Source organism: Crocodylus porosus, unplaced genomic scaffold, assembly GCF_001723895.1.
Source record: "Crocodylus porosus isolate Cpor-Errol unplaced genomic scaffold, CroPor_comp1, whole genome shotgun sequence".
Classification (NCBI taxonomy): Eukaryota; Metazoa; Chordata; order Crocodylia; family Crocodylidae; genus Crocodylus; species Crocodylus porosus.
The window spans coordinates 237243110-237261033 of NW_017728886.1; the positions used below are offsets into that span (position 1 = coordinate 237243110).

Sequence of the window (17924 nt, forward strand, 5' to 3'; positions counted from 1 at the left end):
TAAAGTCCTTCTTGCTTCTTCCTTTTCCTCTATTTATTCGAAAACCTTTACTATATCTGTCCCTACCCATGGCCAGAACTTTTTGTACAATTCCATGGGTAGACCATCTACTCCTGGAAATTTTCCTCTTTTTCAAGGTTTTAAGCACTCCTCCACTTCCTTTAAACTTATCTTTTCTACTATCTTCTGTATCTCCTCTTCCTCTACTTTTTCTTCAGTCTCTTACAAAAAATTCTACATTTTCTTTCTCTTTATTTCCTTCTCCTGCTATGGTTCTTCATAGACTCTCCTTTTTATTTCCAGCACCTCCTCCTGCATTTCTGCTCAAGCCCCAACTTCTGTCTGTACTGCTTTTCATAGATTTCATAGACATTAGGGCTGGAAGGGACCTTGGGAGATCATCAAGTCCAGCCCCCTGCCCAAAGGGCAGGAAGTCAGCTGGGGTCATAGGATCCCAGCAAGATAAGCATCCAATTTACTCTTGAAGGTGTTCAATGTAGGTGCTTGAACCACCTCCGCTGGCAGACTGTTCCAGACCTTGGGGGCTTGGACAGTAAAGAAATTCTTCCTTATGTCCAGCCTGAAACGGTCTTGCAGGAGTTTGTGACTGTTTGACCTCATCATCCCTTGGATATATAAAATAGCTAATTTTGTTCCCCTGGCTGGCAGTATCATTCACTGTAGTTTGTCATTGACAATATCTTCCACATGCTTCACTTTCAACCCTGGATTGTTGAAAAGTACTGCTACACCTGCTGCTTTGTTAGCATTTGTCCCTGATCACCAAGACAGTCCCTATTTCCACCTTTAATCAAAGGTTTATACTGCTTCACCCCAAATATAGCACAATCTTGTAGGTGGATTATGTCTGCCCTTATCTGTTTTAAAATTGATTCAATCTTTTGCCATCTTTTCTTTGTTAAGAAGACTCCTGGCACTAATCAATGCTATTATTAATGCTTTTGTGCTTGCTTTAACTGAGTGTGTCTGTCCTTTTAAGGTTCATCAGTACTGCTGCTCACTGTAGTTGACTCCACCCCCTCCCCCACTTGCATGCCAGCTGCATTAGCAAGCTGATTGATTGCTTTTGTACTCAGGAAGCTTTCCACTTTTTGGCCTTCCCACCATTTCCTGCCTCCTGCTCTCCACTCCAAGCTGGAGCTCAGGGGAGTTAATGGTGGGAAGCTGCTCTCCAGTTCTGACTCTGACTCTTCTCCCTCTTTTTTTTCTGAATTTTCTCCCCCCCCCCGACTTCCAGGCTCTTTTACTTGCCCCACCTCCATTTCTTCTGCTTGTTTGGTTTCTTCTTTCTTGCCCTCTCCCACCTCCATGTCTAGGCTATCTGCTGTTCCCTCTTTCCCTTCTTTTCCTGTTTTTTCTTATGCCACCTAAATTGCATAAGTCTCTCTCCCCCCTTCTCCGTTCTTCTCTCCTGCAGGATCTCTTCTACCATTTTTACCTTGCTCTCACCCTCTTTTGTCCCTTGCTGCCTCTTTCTGATTCATGCTGTTCCTCAGAGGTCTGATCTTACTTGCATAGGCATTGGAACATCTGTGCTGTAAGTAGGGAGCTTCTCAAATCGAGGATGCAGCTGGCCAATTTTGTGGGCAGATTGTGGGTCCAGCTGCCATTTCTGTGGGCTTATCATAGTGGGGCTCTCCCATGCCTCTGATTGGCCAAGGGGCCCCGGTGGCCTCACCCCTTGCCATTGATTGATGGCTGTCCCTGAGGGAGCTGTCTGTCATGCAGCCCCATTTTTCACCACTGATTGGAGGACAGGGGTCGGGCTACATGACAGGCAGCTGTCTCAGCCAGTCAGTGGTAAGGAGTGGGGGCAGCAGCCATCTTGGGTTCCCCTTTCAACTGGCACCCTACTTCTCCTTTTCCCCCTGGTGGGCTGCATGACCAAGCTGCAGCAGCCACGAGGACTGCTGGCTTCCTCTGGGGGGGCCAGCATTTTATTTTCACTGGCTGCATCTACACGAGTGGCAGACTGAGCAGTTGTTACTGCATGGTCATTTAGTACTTGCATAACAAAGTACTTTGCAGTAACCAGCATTAAGGAGGTCCCCACACACTTTTTCCCTTACACTACTGCTCATTACTACTGTGCGGTAGCATCACATCACAGTTGGTGCACCCCAGTGCTACTGCAGTAGCATCTCATTTAGATACTGCCAGTAAGGATTTTTCCCCCCAAATTTTGCAGGCATTGACCGATTTCACATGAAATCATGATTTGAATAGGTTTCTAGATATAAGTGATATCCCTCCCTCACCACGCCCCCCACCTAGTGCATTTTAGGAACTCATAGCACTCTGCTGCTCTATGCCCCTTCTCTTTACACCTGAAACACACTGCATGGGGGCAGTGTGCAGACAGGTGTCCCTCCTTTCTGCACTTGCCGTACTGTTTCAGGTGCCTATCATACATTATAAACCTCTGGTGTTACCCCAGCAGGATCACAGATGAGAGGTGCTGCATTCCACCTGGGCTCCACTCATTCATTTTTTTACACTAATCATACCTGCCATGCCCCCATTCTGATACTATATTTATCCCATGCTTTCTCTACCCATATTACTCTTTGAACATACGATTTCATCCACCTTTCTATGTCTTCTGCCTATAATAAATCTATATACAATCATCCTCACCACTGACATTTCTCCTGCTATGGATTCTAGATTTTTTAATTCTTTCCTACTTTCCTTTGCATATCTCTTCCAGAAATTTTCATACTTTTCTTCATTCCAGTAGGTGAATTCCCAGGTCTTTTAGTTTTGGAATGTGATCAAGCCGGTTAGGTGCTCTGCCTACACCTGCAATATCTCAAACAGTACCTTTTCAAAAACTCATAGAATCATAGTAAACTAGAGTTGGAAGTGACTTCAGGAGGTCATCTAGTTTTGCTCAAAGCAGCACCATCCCCAACTAGATCATCCCAGACAAAGCTTTGTTTATGTGGGTGTTATAAACCTTCAAGGATGGAGAGTCCACAACCTTTCTGGGTAAACTGTTCCAGTGTTTTACTACCCTCCTGGTGAGAAGCTTTTCCTAATATCTAACCTAAATTTCTCATGCTGCAACTTGAGACCTTTTTTCCTTATTCTGTCATCTGCCACCACTGAGAACAGTCATATCTGTTCATCATTTTTCCCATCCCTGTCCCATCTTTGACTAATATTGCCTTTTTCCACAGTTTCTGATCCTCTCTGCCACCTCTTATTTCATTTTTCATGTCTGCTTGCTATGCCACTCCCAGTGGGCCAGCGTGTCGTCATGCCTCTGTTGTTCTCTGCTTCTTGCCTGACATACCTTCTCCTGATGCTTCTGGTCTGTCTTCTGCTCTCCTCTGCTCCTGTCTTCCCTCTCTCATCATCACCCCTGTTGTTGCTCTGGTTATCACTGCTTTCACTTTTGCTCAGGCCTTCCCTTTCACTGACTTCTTACCCCACTTCTCCACCCGTGTCTGTTCTCTATCTGTTTCTGGCAGTTCATTCCCACTCTTCATTCTTCTCATGGTTACTTGCTACCACTGCCATTTTTTGTCAGCTTCAGTTCTCCCTCCTCCACTCCTTACATTCCAAATGCTCTGTAGTGTCAATCCATTTATCTATCTTTAAGATGTAGATCAAGCTTTCAGTGCTGATGGTAACCTACTACAAGGACAGGTTGGTACAGCCCATCTGAATAAGAGAAATGTTATTGCCTGTTTAGTACAATCCCTCTCACCACTGACTCCAGTCATGGTGAGCCATGACATTGCATACATTTTTACTTCTACAGCTGAGCTATGCCTTTCTTTCCAGTGTCTAATGATTCTTGTTTCTTCCCAGCCTTGAATGTCTGGCAAATATCACAAAATGGGACCCCAAACAGTTCATCCAGAATCCTTCCATCTCCCCTTCTCTTAGCCTGTTGCATATATTTAACCTGCCATAAGGTAAAGCCAGACCAAGTTGTCCTGGGCCTCATCTGAATATAAATTTTGCTAAGAATGAACTAAATGTATTGGTACTACATGCCAATTACTACAGGTCTAATTTTTCAAATTTGCTTCTCACTTCTATGTGTTCAGGAAGAGCAGGGTCTGACAGTGAGGAGAGGGAAGGAGCTGCCAAGGGCAAAAGTTGGGGGGAGGCAGAGAGCAAAGGATTACTTGACTCCATCGATTTATTTTCGCTGCTGTAGCAGGGGGAGGGGTCCAAATTTGAGGCAGACCTCCAACAATTAGATTTTATACCTGGAAAATTGTAATGTATTTATAAATTTTCCTTATATAGAATCTAATTATTGGGAAATTGTCTTATAAGCAGGCTTGTCTTCTATTCAAGTAAATGCAGTAAGAATTTGAATGTGATATTATTGTTATTCTTGCAACTAGGATAGCTTATGATGTAAATAAAGTAAAAAAAAGTAGCAGTTATTGTCTGGTTTTGCAAATTAAGCAGCTAAGATCAGTGGTAGTGAAGCAAATTACTTGTGTCTAATCATGGGATGCTGTAAAGACAGTTTTCGGTATTACTCGTAGAAAAATTAGGGTTGGAAAGGACCTCAGAAAGCAGCTAGTTCAACCCCCAGTTGTAGGCTTACAAATATGAATCCGAATTCTGTATACCTATCTGTGGGTGTGTATAGTATTTATCATATTGAAATTTAAGATATTTTGGTATGTTTTATAGTTAGTTGCAGATATTGTAGAAGTGTAAGGCAGAATTGTCATACTTTCTTCATCCAAATGGCAGTTTTCTAGTTGCAGGTGGTGTTTTTGACCCTATATTGAGCATTTGCCATTGACTGTGTGCTGGCTAGAGAAGTACATGGCTATGTGTGTATTCCTGTAGTGTCTAAGTCATGAAAAAGTAGCTGGCCATAAATCCATGACTAAATGTGCGTTAGATTCCAGAAGACCCTCCCGAAATTTAGCCCCAGTAACTGAGGGTTTGGGACACTCAGTTAATGAGGCAGGAACCAGGAGATTCAGGTTAAGGCCTTCCTTACCCAGAAGGGGTTTGAATATGCATCTCTGTGACTTCCCATCACAGTTCTTAAGCTGCTACAGCATAGGTTGAGCACTATCCAGATCCTTGTCCAGCACTCTTTTTGAAGTTGCTTCCTGCTCCCAGGCTGGCCAGGGAGGCAGATATGTGGGGCCAAGATAAGGAAAACAAGCCAGAGGGTATGTTCTTCATTGGGATGGTTGCTGCTTGGGACAAAAGAAGGCTTTGGGTACTGGAGCACTGGAGAAGGGTTCGCATCCACAGTGCAGAGGTAGGAGCAAAAATGTCCAAATACGTAGCTCAAAAACTCATTTAGGTGTCCAATGAAAGTAGAATTCCACTTGTAATGTTTTATATTTGACCCATATAAGTTAGTACTGATTATTAGATGGAGTATGTAATGTTATTACCTATTTTGTGGAAAAGTGATTTTTAAAAAAAGTTGTATTAGTTCTACTTCTGTTTTAGAACCATATTTCCCTTGTTTATTAATATTTATTTTTAAATATATTCAAAATATTTATTTATTGTAAAGACAGCTGACTCCTGGTTTCAAAGTAATTTATTTTAGCTTTAAAACTCCAGTTTGCTCTGAGTTATAGATCCACTAACCACAGGATGGATGGATAGCAGTGATAAGGGTAAAATATCATTAAAGTAAAAAATGTATACAACCAATAAAACAAGATTTTTCAGTCCCTGTGGATTTCTAGTACTGAAAACCTGAAGACTTCTGGAGGATGCACAATATGGTTGAGATACTGCAAAAAAAAAGTTTTATATGGTGAGCACAGTGACTAGGGGAAAATGTCTACATGTCAGATAAACTCACCTTTGAAGAAATATTTAGAAGTTTTCAGAAATAGCAATGTTTGGAAATCAACTCCTTGAAGTCCAGAAAGTGGACTAAACTGTCATCCCCCAAAACAGTTGAAAATGAATACAACTGCCAAATGAGTTTTCAGTATTTAAAACATCAAATTAGGGTCTTCAAAATGCCTTGGAAAAATTAAATTATCAATTAGATTTCCTTGATGGAGAATTTCATGTTGTACATCCTTAGAATTGCTGTGCTGGACGTGAGTTACCAAGCTGTATGATTCCAAAATGTTATACAAAATAAAACCCCAGCAAGGAATCATAGTCGTAAGTGTTTCAGATCAAGGGGACAAGGATTGAGTACTGCCAAATGTTATAGAAGACATCTGAATATGGAATATACTTTTTCAAAATCTGACCTGCTTAATCTGAATGACAAGGAGGAGTTTAAGAAAACATAAGACACTTTCTTTTTATACTTCACCTCCCTATGTAAGACATGCTCCTTGTTTTTGGGAAAGCAAAAGGCATAGAGTAGGGACTGAGTCAACTGATTCAACCCTTTCCTGCTCTGCCAGAAGCTGAAATGTAGCTGCTGCTGAAAACTAGTCTGCACAGGCAGATCTCCAAATTTGAAAAACCTAAAAAAAGTCTGTATGGCTATGAAATGGGAGACAAGAAACCAGGAGTAGCTACCAGACCACAAAATTGCTGAACGAAAGGTTAGTTTGATTCATGGAACATCTAGACCATTAAAAAGAAGTGATGGTTGATGACACACCTGGAGTAGAAATCACTGAGCCATTAAGTCAGTCGACTCCCTCAGCTTCCTGAGCACAAATACCACTGCTGCTTCTGGGCTGTTAGTTTTAAATTTTGGATGGAACAGAATTCAAAACAGAGTGCTTCCATTTTGGGCAGAAAATCAGCTTTGCTACTTAAGGCATTCATCCAAGCTTGGGATGGCTCATTTTTGAGGAAAGATACATGTGGTGTGTGAGTAAATATGGCATTTAGTTTTGCCTGTGTCTGCTTTTTTCTCAGTCCTGATGAAGGCCACTATATGCCTAAAAGCTTATGCAGAATCTCTCACAGTGATACACTGGGTCCAATAAAAGATCTCACAAAAATCTCTTGCCCTGGCTAAAGCACTGAAACACTTTTAAAATATTATAATATGGAGCATTTTATGTAAAGAAGCACAGACCCAAAGTGGATTTTCTAGAAGCAATAGTTAACTAATTAATAAGAAAAACATTTTTTTGTCTTTCATGCTTTTTGCATAATATTTCTCTTTTTTTTATGGAACACAATCCTTGGGCATGTTAACTTGGTTTGCATGTATGAATGTTTTGGTCATGGGATATGTATATCAATATCAGAATTATACTTTTATTGTACATGGATCTTTTAACAAAATACTTTAACAAAAAGGTATTTGACATGATACAGGGGTGTCTGAAAATGCCTTAAATCATCCAAATCTTTTCATATGAGAAAAATGTTTAGCAATGATTTTTTTCCTGTTTTGAAATATTAAAATTAAACCACAAAAATATTTCAGGCCTTTTGAAAAGTTTTGAAAGAAGTGAACATAAATGTGGTTTTTATTTATCATTCTGTGGAGCTGACTAGTGAATATAATCAAGTTACTGTGTTGCTTTCACAATAATTTAATTTTGATTTGTTTCAGATGGGACAAATAGAAACAGAAAAATTAGTTTTTTCATACAACATTTAATCAATTTAGATGCTAAAGTTTCTCACCATATAGCTAGAAAATTAGATGGCCTTTAAAAAAGTTACCTAAACTATCTGGGTTAGAGCTAGGGTTATTTGGAAAACTTTTTCCAGTTTATTTTTCATATTTTGCAAATCTGACAGTTATCATGAAATGTTAGTATTGAAAGCTATTTCCACTGAGCAGCAGACAAATTAGGCTAGGTACAGAGGTTTACTCATGTTAAAAATGGCCACCCAATCTAATTTAGTTCCCCAGGTGCAGACCTTACACTTAGATCCCTAGGGTGCAGATAGAAGTGCAGCTCCCAGCTGTAACTCCGAAAGTGTTCTGAGTTGCCACTTTACCCCAGACCAAACCGAAGTTCACTGGTGGTTCCAGGGGGGAGGGGGATGTAGCTGGGGCTGGGAGCCTACAGCCAGGTTCCCATAGCAACAGCCACAGCTCTCTGCCAGTGCCTGCTGTTTTCAGAATGGGAGGGGGGAAAGGCAGTGGCCAGAGCTAGGTCTTGGGCTCCCCCCCAGTGCTGAAGGCTGGGGTGGATGAATTGGGTCCCCCACAACCTCAGTGGGGGGGATGCCTTCAGTACACCTGCCTCACCCTCTGGGGGGAGCGACTGAAAAACATTCAGACTGAACTCCCTCCACTCCCTTTCCCTCCTCTCATTTTGGAAACAGCCATAGGCTGGGAGCTATGCAGACACCAGTCACAAAAGATGCTCCATTTTGAAGCATCTTTATCTGATACCTCGTTCAAGAAGGGGCCAGATTTTCAGCGAACTGGTGATTTTTGAAGCTGTCTGCTTGTGTTTGGTCACATCTATAGACTTATTTCTGTGGCCAGATTGGGTGAAAATTGTCACGTCTGTCTGTACCCCTAATTTGGTTGATCTGAATAGAAACAGTACAGAAGTTCAGGAAGGTTAGATTGACCTTAAAATTGCCAACCTGGTCTAAGTTAACTGTACCTCAGAAGTAGTCTGACTTAGATGGGGTCCAGTGAGACTGATCTAACAGAAATTCTGTACAGTGCCTGGCATAGCCCCAGGGCTGAGAGCGTCCAGTGGCTGGCCTGAACTTTTCCTATCTCCCCAGTACTGGGTTATTTTTAGCGCCCTGGCCCCTTGCCCCGTCCCCAGATGGACAACTTCCCCCCGATAAACCAGCCAGCTCCCCCTCCCATGTCTGCCAGATCCTCCATTCTACAAGCCACTATTTGTGCCAATTTTTGCAGCATTCACCAATGCCAGGAGCCAAGGAAGTAAGTCAGGGTGGGGGGAGGGGAACAAGATGTGGGGGATTAGTTTGCTGGGGGATTGTTCATGTGGATGTGGGGTAGGGTTCGGGATCTAAAAATAGCCTCTGGTACCAGAGCTTTCCTAACCTGCCAAACCCCGCAAAGGAGTGGCCAGCGCCACCAATCCACCAACGCCTTCCCTCACCCCAACTGACTTCATTTAGGCTCCAGGAACTGGTGAACACTGGTAAAGCTGTCTCTGGGAGCAGTTGGTGGGATCAGGGGAGTTTGGCAACATTGGGCAGGAGTTGGGTGGTCCTGTGGGGGTTGGCAGGATTCAAGAGCTGCTCTGATCCTGCCAACCCCTTCCTGATCCTCTCAAGGCCCTCTGCAGACCCCACTTGCCTTCCCAATCCCTTCAACTGCTCTTGTAGTCCCACTAGCCCCCCAAATCTGGCTAAGCCCCCCTATTAGCCACCACATCCCAATTTACCATAGATCAAGTGGCCATTTGTAATTCAGTCTAATCTCCCCCTAGCTCCCCAAACGTCTATATGTACCCTTAGGGAAGTTAAAGTTGACATGCATGGAATTTATAAGAATCTATAAGAATTCCTGGCCATGGCAGCTGTGGTGTCCTTAAGATCATGTGCTCCAATGGATTGATCTGAGTACCCAGTAATTAACTATTTTTACTAAAACCAAAGTATACTAATATGCAGAATGAAAAAAATGCCAGTGGTAGGTAGGTAAAGGGCATCATACTGTAAAATCAAGACCAACAGAGGGTAAACTGCCTTATGCTGCAGAGTGATATAGTGGACTATTGTAAGGAGTTTTGAGTTCTGATCTTGACAATGACATTGACATCTGGGCAAATCAGTGCCTCACTGAATTTCAGTTCCTGAGGTCTCAAATGGGGACAGTTATATTAAACAATTTAATTGCAGTGCTGTGAGGCCCAACTAGTATTTTAAAGCTGCTATTCATAGACAAAATATGACAGCTTGTCAAAGGCAGAAAATAACTGAGGTATCCTGGTTCCCAATCCTTATGCAGACAATGATAGCACCTTTCAGGCTATTTTTACAAAATATGAAAATATAGAAGTGACTTTCCATTTTTTCCACAAATGTTCAGACAGCAGCAATTTTGACATACGTAATTTTTTTCAACATTATTGAAATTTTGAAAACTAGTTCAGGTTCACAAATTAATTTAATAAAAACCCCCCCAATCTTAGCTAGATTAAATTAATGCTTTGGTATACTCAGCTGTTACATGGGAAAGCGTTGGAGCATACAAACAGCAATCAAATTCCTGGAAGTGCTTACCCACATAAATAACTTCACATACATCAGGAGTCTTAAACTTAATGGGAATACTGATACATAGAGTTATTCACAGATAAAAATGCTCCCAGAATTAGGGCTAATGAGTTACTAAATCCAGAAGTTTCACAGACATCATTTTCCCACTGAATTTAGAGCACAATTTATGAAATCATCCCATGACAGCCTGTACTTGAGTATTGCTAATAACATTCTATTAGTGACCCCTTCAACAAAAAGTACTATACAGCTATTAAAAGATAGTAATTTTGTGTTAATGTGTATCCCACTATATATTAGTTCAACACTTTGATGGTTGCTATTAAAAGGCACACATTTATCTACAGTTACTCCGCAAATGTATTTCAGAATAGGAACTACCTCGCATATCTCTGGAATATCTGTGCTACCAAATATTAAAGCTGACTTTCAATTGGCAGCCAAAGTAACATTTTATGGTTTAATTTCCACTAAATTAGTAGGGTTTTCAATTTTCTGTTTTAATTTTCTTTAAGCATTAGTATGATTAACATTATTTGCTTCTTCACTCTGACAAAAGCAATCTCTTGTTCACAAATTCTAAACACCCCTGTTACATGTCTAGCTTTTACATATTTTTTCCTGACATCACTTCATTTTAATATTTGTTTTCCAGATAAAGGCTTTTATTCATATAATTCAGGTAATTTTTAGCATGCCTGAAGTACCTGTTGCTTGCAGACATATGCACAGTTTAATTTGACATTCTCCTGATGTGCTTATGCTATATATTGTGCATATGTTAATTTGCTAGAGTTCCCTGGCTTCCTTGTCTGCTTTTCAGTCGTAGCCCTTTGCATTGGCTTTGTTTCTACATTTGTAGCATCTTAGTATTAAGAGCTCCTTGCTAAAATTCAAATGATTTCCAAAGTACTACATTTGTTTTGTCTGTCTGTATTTGAGGTGAAGCTTTGGTAGTTAAGCTGTAATATGCTTTAGTAACTATGCAGAGTAATGTTAAATATTTTGGTCAGAGCTACATTAGAACTGAAGACAGCTATATTGCAGCTGTTTTGTAAACTCTCTGAAATACTTTAACAAAATGGAAATATGGTAAGTAAAATACTATTAATATTAGTTCAAGTATGGTTTAAATATTGAATGGTTTAAATATTCATTTTTATATAGCTGTGTTATGGCTCTTCAATTTCAAATCATGTTGCTGTATCTGAGAAAGGGAGAGATGATCATAACTTTTCATGTGGGACTTTTCCCAGGTCACAGCTAATACTATGGCCAAATATACTATTGCACAATGTGGGGGAGGTACACAAAGCAGCCAGTTGTGACTGCCTAATTCTAGTGTTTGTGTCCATCTTCTTTGCCAAAACGAGATGTTAGGGTCTGAAGCTAATTTTTGGACTATACCCTCCAAAAGCTACCTGCCCGTTTGATTGCCATAGCATAGCATTCCCCCTATTCCTCTCCTCTCTGTACATTCAACTTTACTCCCAGGGCTAGGAGAGGAGAGATGGGGTAGGCAGTTTGAAAACAGACTGGGCAAGCTATGTATGTTCCCACTAGGGACTCCCTGTGCTGGCAAAGTCCCCCGTAGGGGAGATCCATTTGCTATTACTTTTTTTGTGTTCAGTGACACAAAGAGAAGACATGGACCATGGAATCTGACCTCTTATAATCAATGCATTGGCATTTGGGCATATATAAATTAGGTTTATATAAAGTCTTAATTTCTGTTCCCTATTATCTCATTCTTTTTCTGTAGTTATATTGTCTAGGGATTGACTATGGGGGTTTTTGCCTAGAGTTTTCCTCAAATTTAAACTCCTCTGTGATATACTTAACTTGTTGAAGCCTATTTCCATATCTGACAATGGACAGCATTTAAAACCCTATGATATACTTCTGTGAAAGAATTGGCTCCCTCATTTATTAATGGTAGAACTCTGAAGAGATCTCTCTCTCTGAGTAACTGTCAATTTTTTTTGCCCTATATGCAGTGTAAATTGAGATCTTGAATGCTCTGAAACCCAGAAATTGTCTTATATAAATATATTTATGGAGAAAGAGGGTTTGCTTCAAGTTTTGAAAAACACATAGTCTTTAAAACTTAATGATGGCCAGAAATGTGACCAACTAAAACTGATGTCTAGATATGATGCATTTATTTTTCCTTAATGTTTTCCATATCACATTCATTCAGATGCAAACCAGAAACAGTTTGTCTTAACACGAACCTGGTCAGCACATTCTGACATAACTGACCAGAGAAGAAACTCATCTGTATTTGATGCCCAGGGCCAAATAAAGTAGCTTGCTTTTTCTTCAGATATATTGTTTGCATATTAAGCTATAAAATAGAGAAAGATTGGTATAAACTTATTAACCATATCTAACATTTACAGAAATAAGAGACCATATTTACCAAGCCACTTTTCTATTCAACACTTATTTTCAAAGGTGTATTGTGATATTTTAGTAACTAATCACTATTAGATGGTCCACAGATCATTAAAGTCAATAAGCTTATTGCCACTGACTTTTCTATGCTTTGGGCTAGGCTAGTAATGCCATCAGGGAGTTTTTGAAGTCTGTACTGGCTAATGGTTTGTGATGGGCTTTATTTTACTGTCAACACATAAATAATCATTAATGCCAGTGGAAGTTATAGCACAAGACATTCAGGAGTCATCATTTGCCATCTGGTACCACAGTTATCAACTGAATGACAGCATTTGCCCTAGAGTGAAATGTTTTGTAAGCAAGTTGTATTCCAGTATCTTCATGCTGGATCCTGATTAGTGCTGTTTCTTACATTTAAATCTTTCGAAGGTAAAATTAATTGCCTCAGAACAAAGGCGTTTTTCCATTTATAGTAGATAAGACAATCCTGTCTGGGATGCAGCCATGTATTTGTCAAAAAATGGGTTTACTATGCAGATATTACTGCACTAGAATTGTAGTAGATGTCAGAAAAATTCCCTTTTTATCCTCATGTCCCTTTTTATCCACAAACATCAGAAGATCACCAGATATGCCAGATTTTGATTTTCTCCATGTGGTGGTGGCATTGGAGGGATCTTGTAACTGCGATGGTCCAGCTGTAGCCTCCACTACAACCTCTCTCCACTATCTTTAGCTACACAGAAATGAGCTACAGAGGAAGGCAACTCCCTTCCCCCCAGTCTTGGCCAATCTGGCCATAGGGTAAAATTTCTTCCTGACCCCAGTTTTGATGATTGGTCTGATCCTAAGTGGAGGGGAAAGACCCTCTAGCCAAGAACCTCTGTGTTTAGGTGCCAGCAGGAGCACTGGCACATAGCAGTTAAAATCCCCTGTCTTAGCTGCGGCCAACACTCAATGCTTCTGAGGAAGCTTTCACATCACTTCACTGAGGAAGAGAAAAAAATCTCCTTTCCAGCTCCATATGGTAATCAGCAAAGCCTAGAACCATGAGAAAGACCAGCAATACAGTACAGGCATAGCTCTGTTATCAGCATTTAACACCCCATCAGAAAACCGAGCCTCGCTCATTACAAGCTCTTCTTAAACAGCTTTTTTCCAAAGAAATGGATGCAGGGACATTACCATCTGAGCTGTTGATTACCTCCAAAAAGCCCTAAGATGATACTGTCCTATCTGCCTTACACAGCATTAGCTAGCATACCACATGCTGGCTACAGTCCGTGATGTAGGTGAGAGGAAGGAAGGGGGCACAGGGATGCCAGCAGACCCTGCTGTGTCTGAAAGTCTTTACTGGAGCTCTGGCCAGGGAGCAGAGGGGAGGGACCAGCCCTGCTGTGGAGGAGAGAGCCCCACCCAGTCCAGAGAGCATGCTGGGATGCTGGGGGTGTCTGGTTTAGCTTAAACCAGAAAAGGGTCTGGGACAAACATTGCATAAATTGGTTTGACCCAAATCAGTTAAGTCTGATACTGTGTTCAACCAGGTTTATCTCAAACCAGTTTCTGCCATTTTTAAACTGGTTTACATGACTGAACATCTGTTCTGTTACAGGTTTAAACCAGCTTCTGATCACTTAAACCAGTTTATGTGTAATGTCTGTCCCTAGCCAAAAGGTTGAGAACCACTGCTCCACAGTATCAGAAATCTTATGAGATACCTTCCAGCCATAATGTCTATGAAATCAGACCAAGTTCAGGTTAGGATTTGTAAGATACCAGGGGCAAGTACACAACATTTTGGGGCCCTGTATTGTCATTCTTTTCTGCCTCCTGACATCTCCATCTTCAGGACAAAGTTGGTCTTCTAGAGACATACTTGACTGATTTTCCTAAATATTGTTTGGGTAAGGCTGGATTGTGTGCTCATAGCTGTCTCCTGTCTCTTTCATGTTCTGCCATGAATATGTCTGACCCAGTAGAAGGTTCTCTACTGGTCTAAAGCATCAGGGACAATATTATGGGTATGACTGATCACCTTACCCTGTGGGGCAGGACAAAGTTTCATTGAGGGCCTCAGATGCCTTTCCTTAAATGCCATTACAATTAAGGAAATTATCTGATCCAAGTCTGACTTTATTACTTTAATTACCTTTATTCTTAGCATGTCCTTAAGGAGCAGAAGTCTTCTTTTTATTCATGGTCTCATCACTAGGCCTTCCCTAGTGGTAAATTTTTAATAATCTGCTTGTTGTTTCTCCTTTTCTTAATCTGATCCATGGAACTTCAAAAGAAAGACAACAAATTACAGTTCACAGCTATTTCAAATAATTTATTTGAAATATTAATTTCAAAGTTTAATTAATTATACACTGTCTTAGATGCTAACATCTCAGTAGACTAGCTATGGCTTTTCTTAAAGTATTAATTTTCAGATAAGTATGATTAAAAAAATCCTACATTGTACATATAGCGCCAAGTAATAAATCATGGTGAATATTCCAATATTTAAAGAACAAAAAATACCTTTGTGAGCACCTTTTCATGTTAAGCAGCTTTCAACTTAGTAATTGATAGAATTGGAAGGGAACTCCAGGGCCATCTATTTCAGCCCCTGCCCAAATGCAGGATATACATTTCCTAAAGCAACCAAGGTATATATTTGACTACTCCTTATTAAATCCTGCAATGAAACAGATTCTGCAACTTCTACAAACACTTTGTTCAGTTCTCCTACTGATTTTACAATTAGAAAGATTTTTTGTGAGAGTTTGTCTAAATGTGCATCACTGCTGTTTAAATGTACTTCTGTACATCCTGTCGTCTGCAGTAAAGGAGAGTAATGTTTCTTCATCTTTTTAAGGCATGCTTTCAAATATTTGAAAACTGCTCTCATATCTGTCTGTAATCTTCTGTCCAAAGAGAAAACTCATTCATTCATTATTATTTGATTCAAATATTTCCTAACAGGTTTTTTTAGCTGAAAACTGTCTTAATTATTTGAAAAAAATAAACCTTACTCTAAATGTATTGTTGAGGATTGAATTATAGATAGGGCAGTTGAGTTGTACAATGACTCAGCACACTACTATCATCACAAATCTACCTGCATTATCCTCCAAAATCCCCTGCCCCCTGTACAGTGGTATACTATACTCAGAAAGTATGCATGCCCAGTTTGGGATCCTGAAATCCTGCAATACCGCCTACTTCTTGTACAGAAAGGTTGTCTGCAAGTTTGGAGGACAGGGTTAACATTCTTGCCAGGAGACATTGAACTATCATTATTCCCTGTCAACAGAACAAAGTGTTAATTATGACTCTTTTCAGAGTCCCCGTGTCTTTACTATACTGAACAAAACTGGTATTATCAATGTCTTTCAGAAGGATACGTCATCCCTTTCCTATATATTCAAAACCTTGTAAACAATTCAAGGCCTGGAAATTTTAAGTTAAATCTGATAGCTAGTGACATATTATCGGCTGACTGCAAAAGTGCAGAACACAGTTGTGACCTACTGTTTGTTAATGTATTTGCATTGCATATCTTGTTATGGAATATTCAACATCTAAAGTTTCCTTGTCCTGTTTTTCACAAAGTACATATTTTTGTGTGTAGTATAACCAACAAGCTACTGTTCAGATTCTAACAGTTTGTCATCCGTAATAAAACATGTAGAGCAGCACATGCTCCATTCCTGCTGCTTAGAAGATACCAGAGAAGAAAGTGATAAGTAAAATTAAGCTAAACAGAACCTAACATGTTTGTTTGTTCTACCTGATATACATTTTGGACTTACAGCCAGCTTTTGCCAGCTGAGATCTAACCATATTAAGAAATGCTGTGCTTGCTGCAACAGCACTAAAATACCTTTTTCCCTTGAGCCTTTATACCTATAATTTGTCTTGCATGATGCATACTATTCATATGAAACTTATGGGGCATAATAATGATTATCAATGCCCCTTAGAAAGCATAGTGTTAGTTGAATATAATAGCTATAATTAATCTTCTGAGTGTTTATATGTATATGTTTAGACATATTGCAAATAGGCACCAAAACATATTCAAACATAGCATAATGTCTGTGATTTAAAAGCTATATTTCATTATTTCTTTCCTGAACTATTACCTTACAGTTATAAAATAGTTAATGCAACACCAAGTAATAACCTTTGCTATAATATATATACAATTCTGTCCCAAAACTCCTATAATTATTTTCCCTTGCATGTGTATGTGTATATATATATACATATTCACACTAGGCATATATATATATCTATGCCTAGTTGTGGCATCTTATTTCTTAATTTATTATTGCCTAGGAGGGAGCAGTTTCAGCCTGCAGTAATAATAATGATGCGTTTGTGACTATTATTTGTTTTGACAGGGTCCAAAAGAATAAGTGACAGTGAAGTTTCTGACTATGACTGTGATGATGGAATTGGTGTAGTTTCAGGTATGAATTCCTACATGCATACTTCTGTGTTTCATAAAGAGCTTTCTTATTTATAATTTATAATTTACGATGATGGAATTTAATAGTGCTCTTCTATAAAATAAATTGACCCTAAATATGTTTTTCTCTAATTAAGCCAAAGAATGTTTTTCTTAACACATTTGACTTTATGTGCATCCTGCGAAGGGAAAGAACGATAAGTTATTTTATGCTTCTTTTTGATGTATAAAAATAATGTTTTAGAACATGGGATCCCAAATAACCCCTGACAAAAAACAAACAATAACAACTAGAAGGATGGATGGATGGATGGATGCATGTGACATAGAGGAAGTCCTTCTGTAAACACAGGAGTGTCCAGGAAGTGAGATTCCAGGAGACAGTCTGGGTGGGGCAACTGGAACATCCTGGTATGGCAGGACAGCAACAAGGCTAGATCCCAGACTCTTGCAAGGGCAGTAGAAAGAGTGTTAATCCTGTGGTGGGCCAGTAGGGGGCACTCCTGCGTTGATCCGCCCACCTCCCTGTGCTCGACCACCTGCCAGGCTCTGAATGCCTCCCTAGGGGTGCCTTATGTCTGGCCCGACCCCTTCCTGGAGCACAAACACTAGCCTGGGGGTAACGTCACCGCCACTACCCCAAGAATGGACTCACTCCTGGCCCTGTGTCCTTGGGGAAACACAGGGCTAATGTCCTATGGGTACTCGACCCAGTACAGGCACTTGGGCACTTCCCCAAGTCCGGGGGCAAAAAGTACAGTCTCCCTTAGTCTGCAGACCTAAGGGGTTGCTTAGGCTTAATTTAGACCCACCCCTCAATAAGTCTCCCACACCAGTCACAAAGGAAGACTTTATTGGTTACGGGGGTAGAGTGAAAATAGGGTACAAGATTGAGCAATATCCTAGAAATCCTAAAGAGCAAACAGTCTGGCTG

The 17924-nt window shown here is 40.2% G+C and overlaps 1 protein-coding gene across 1 annotated transcript in view; it reads left to right on the forward strand.

The window, feature by feature from the left end:
- Nucleotides 1-17924, forward strand: part of RIMS2 (regulating synaptic membrane exocytosis 2) — an 867608-nt gene that overhangs the window by 518499 nt on the left and 331185 nt on the right. Inside the window, exons 16-17 of the mRNA XM_019551690.1 lie at nucleotides 10787-10813; nucleotides 16923-16991. Coding sequence (XP_019407235.1) covers nucleotides 10787-10813; nucleotides 16923-16991 — 96 coding nt within the window. The remainder of the gene's footprint in view (nucleotides 1-10786; nucleotides 10814-16922; nucleotides 16992-17924) is intronic.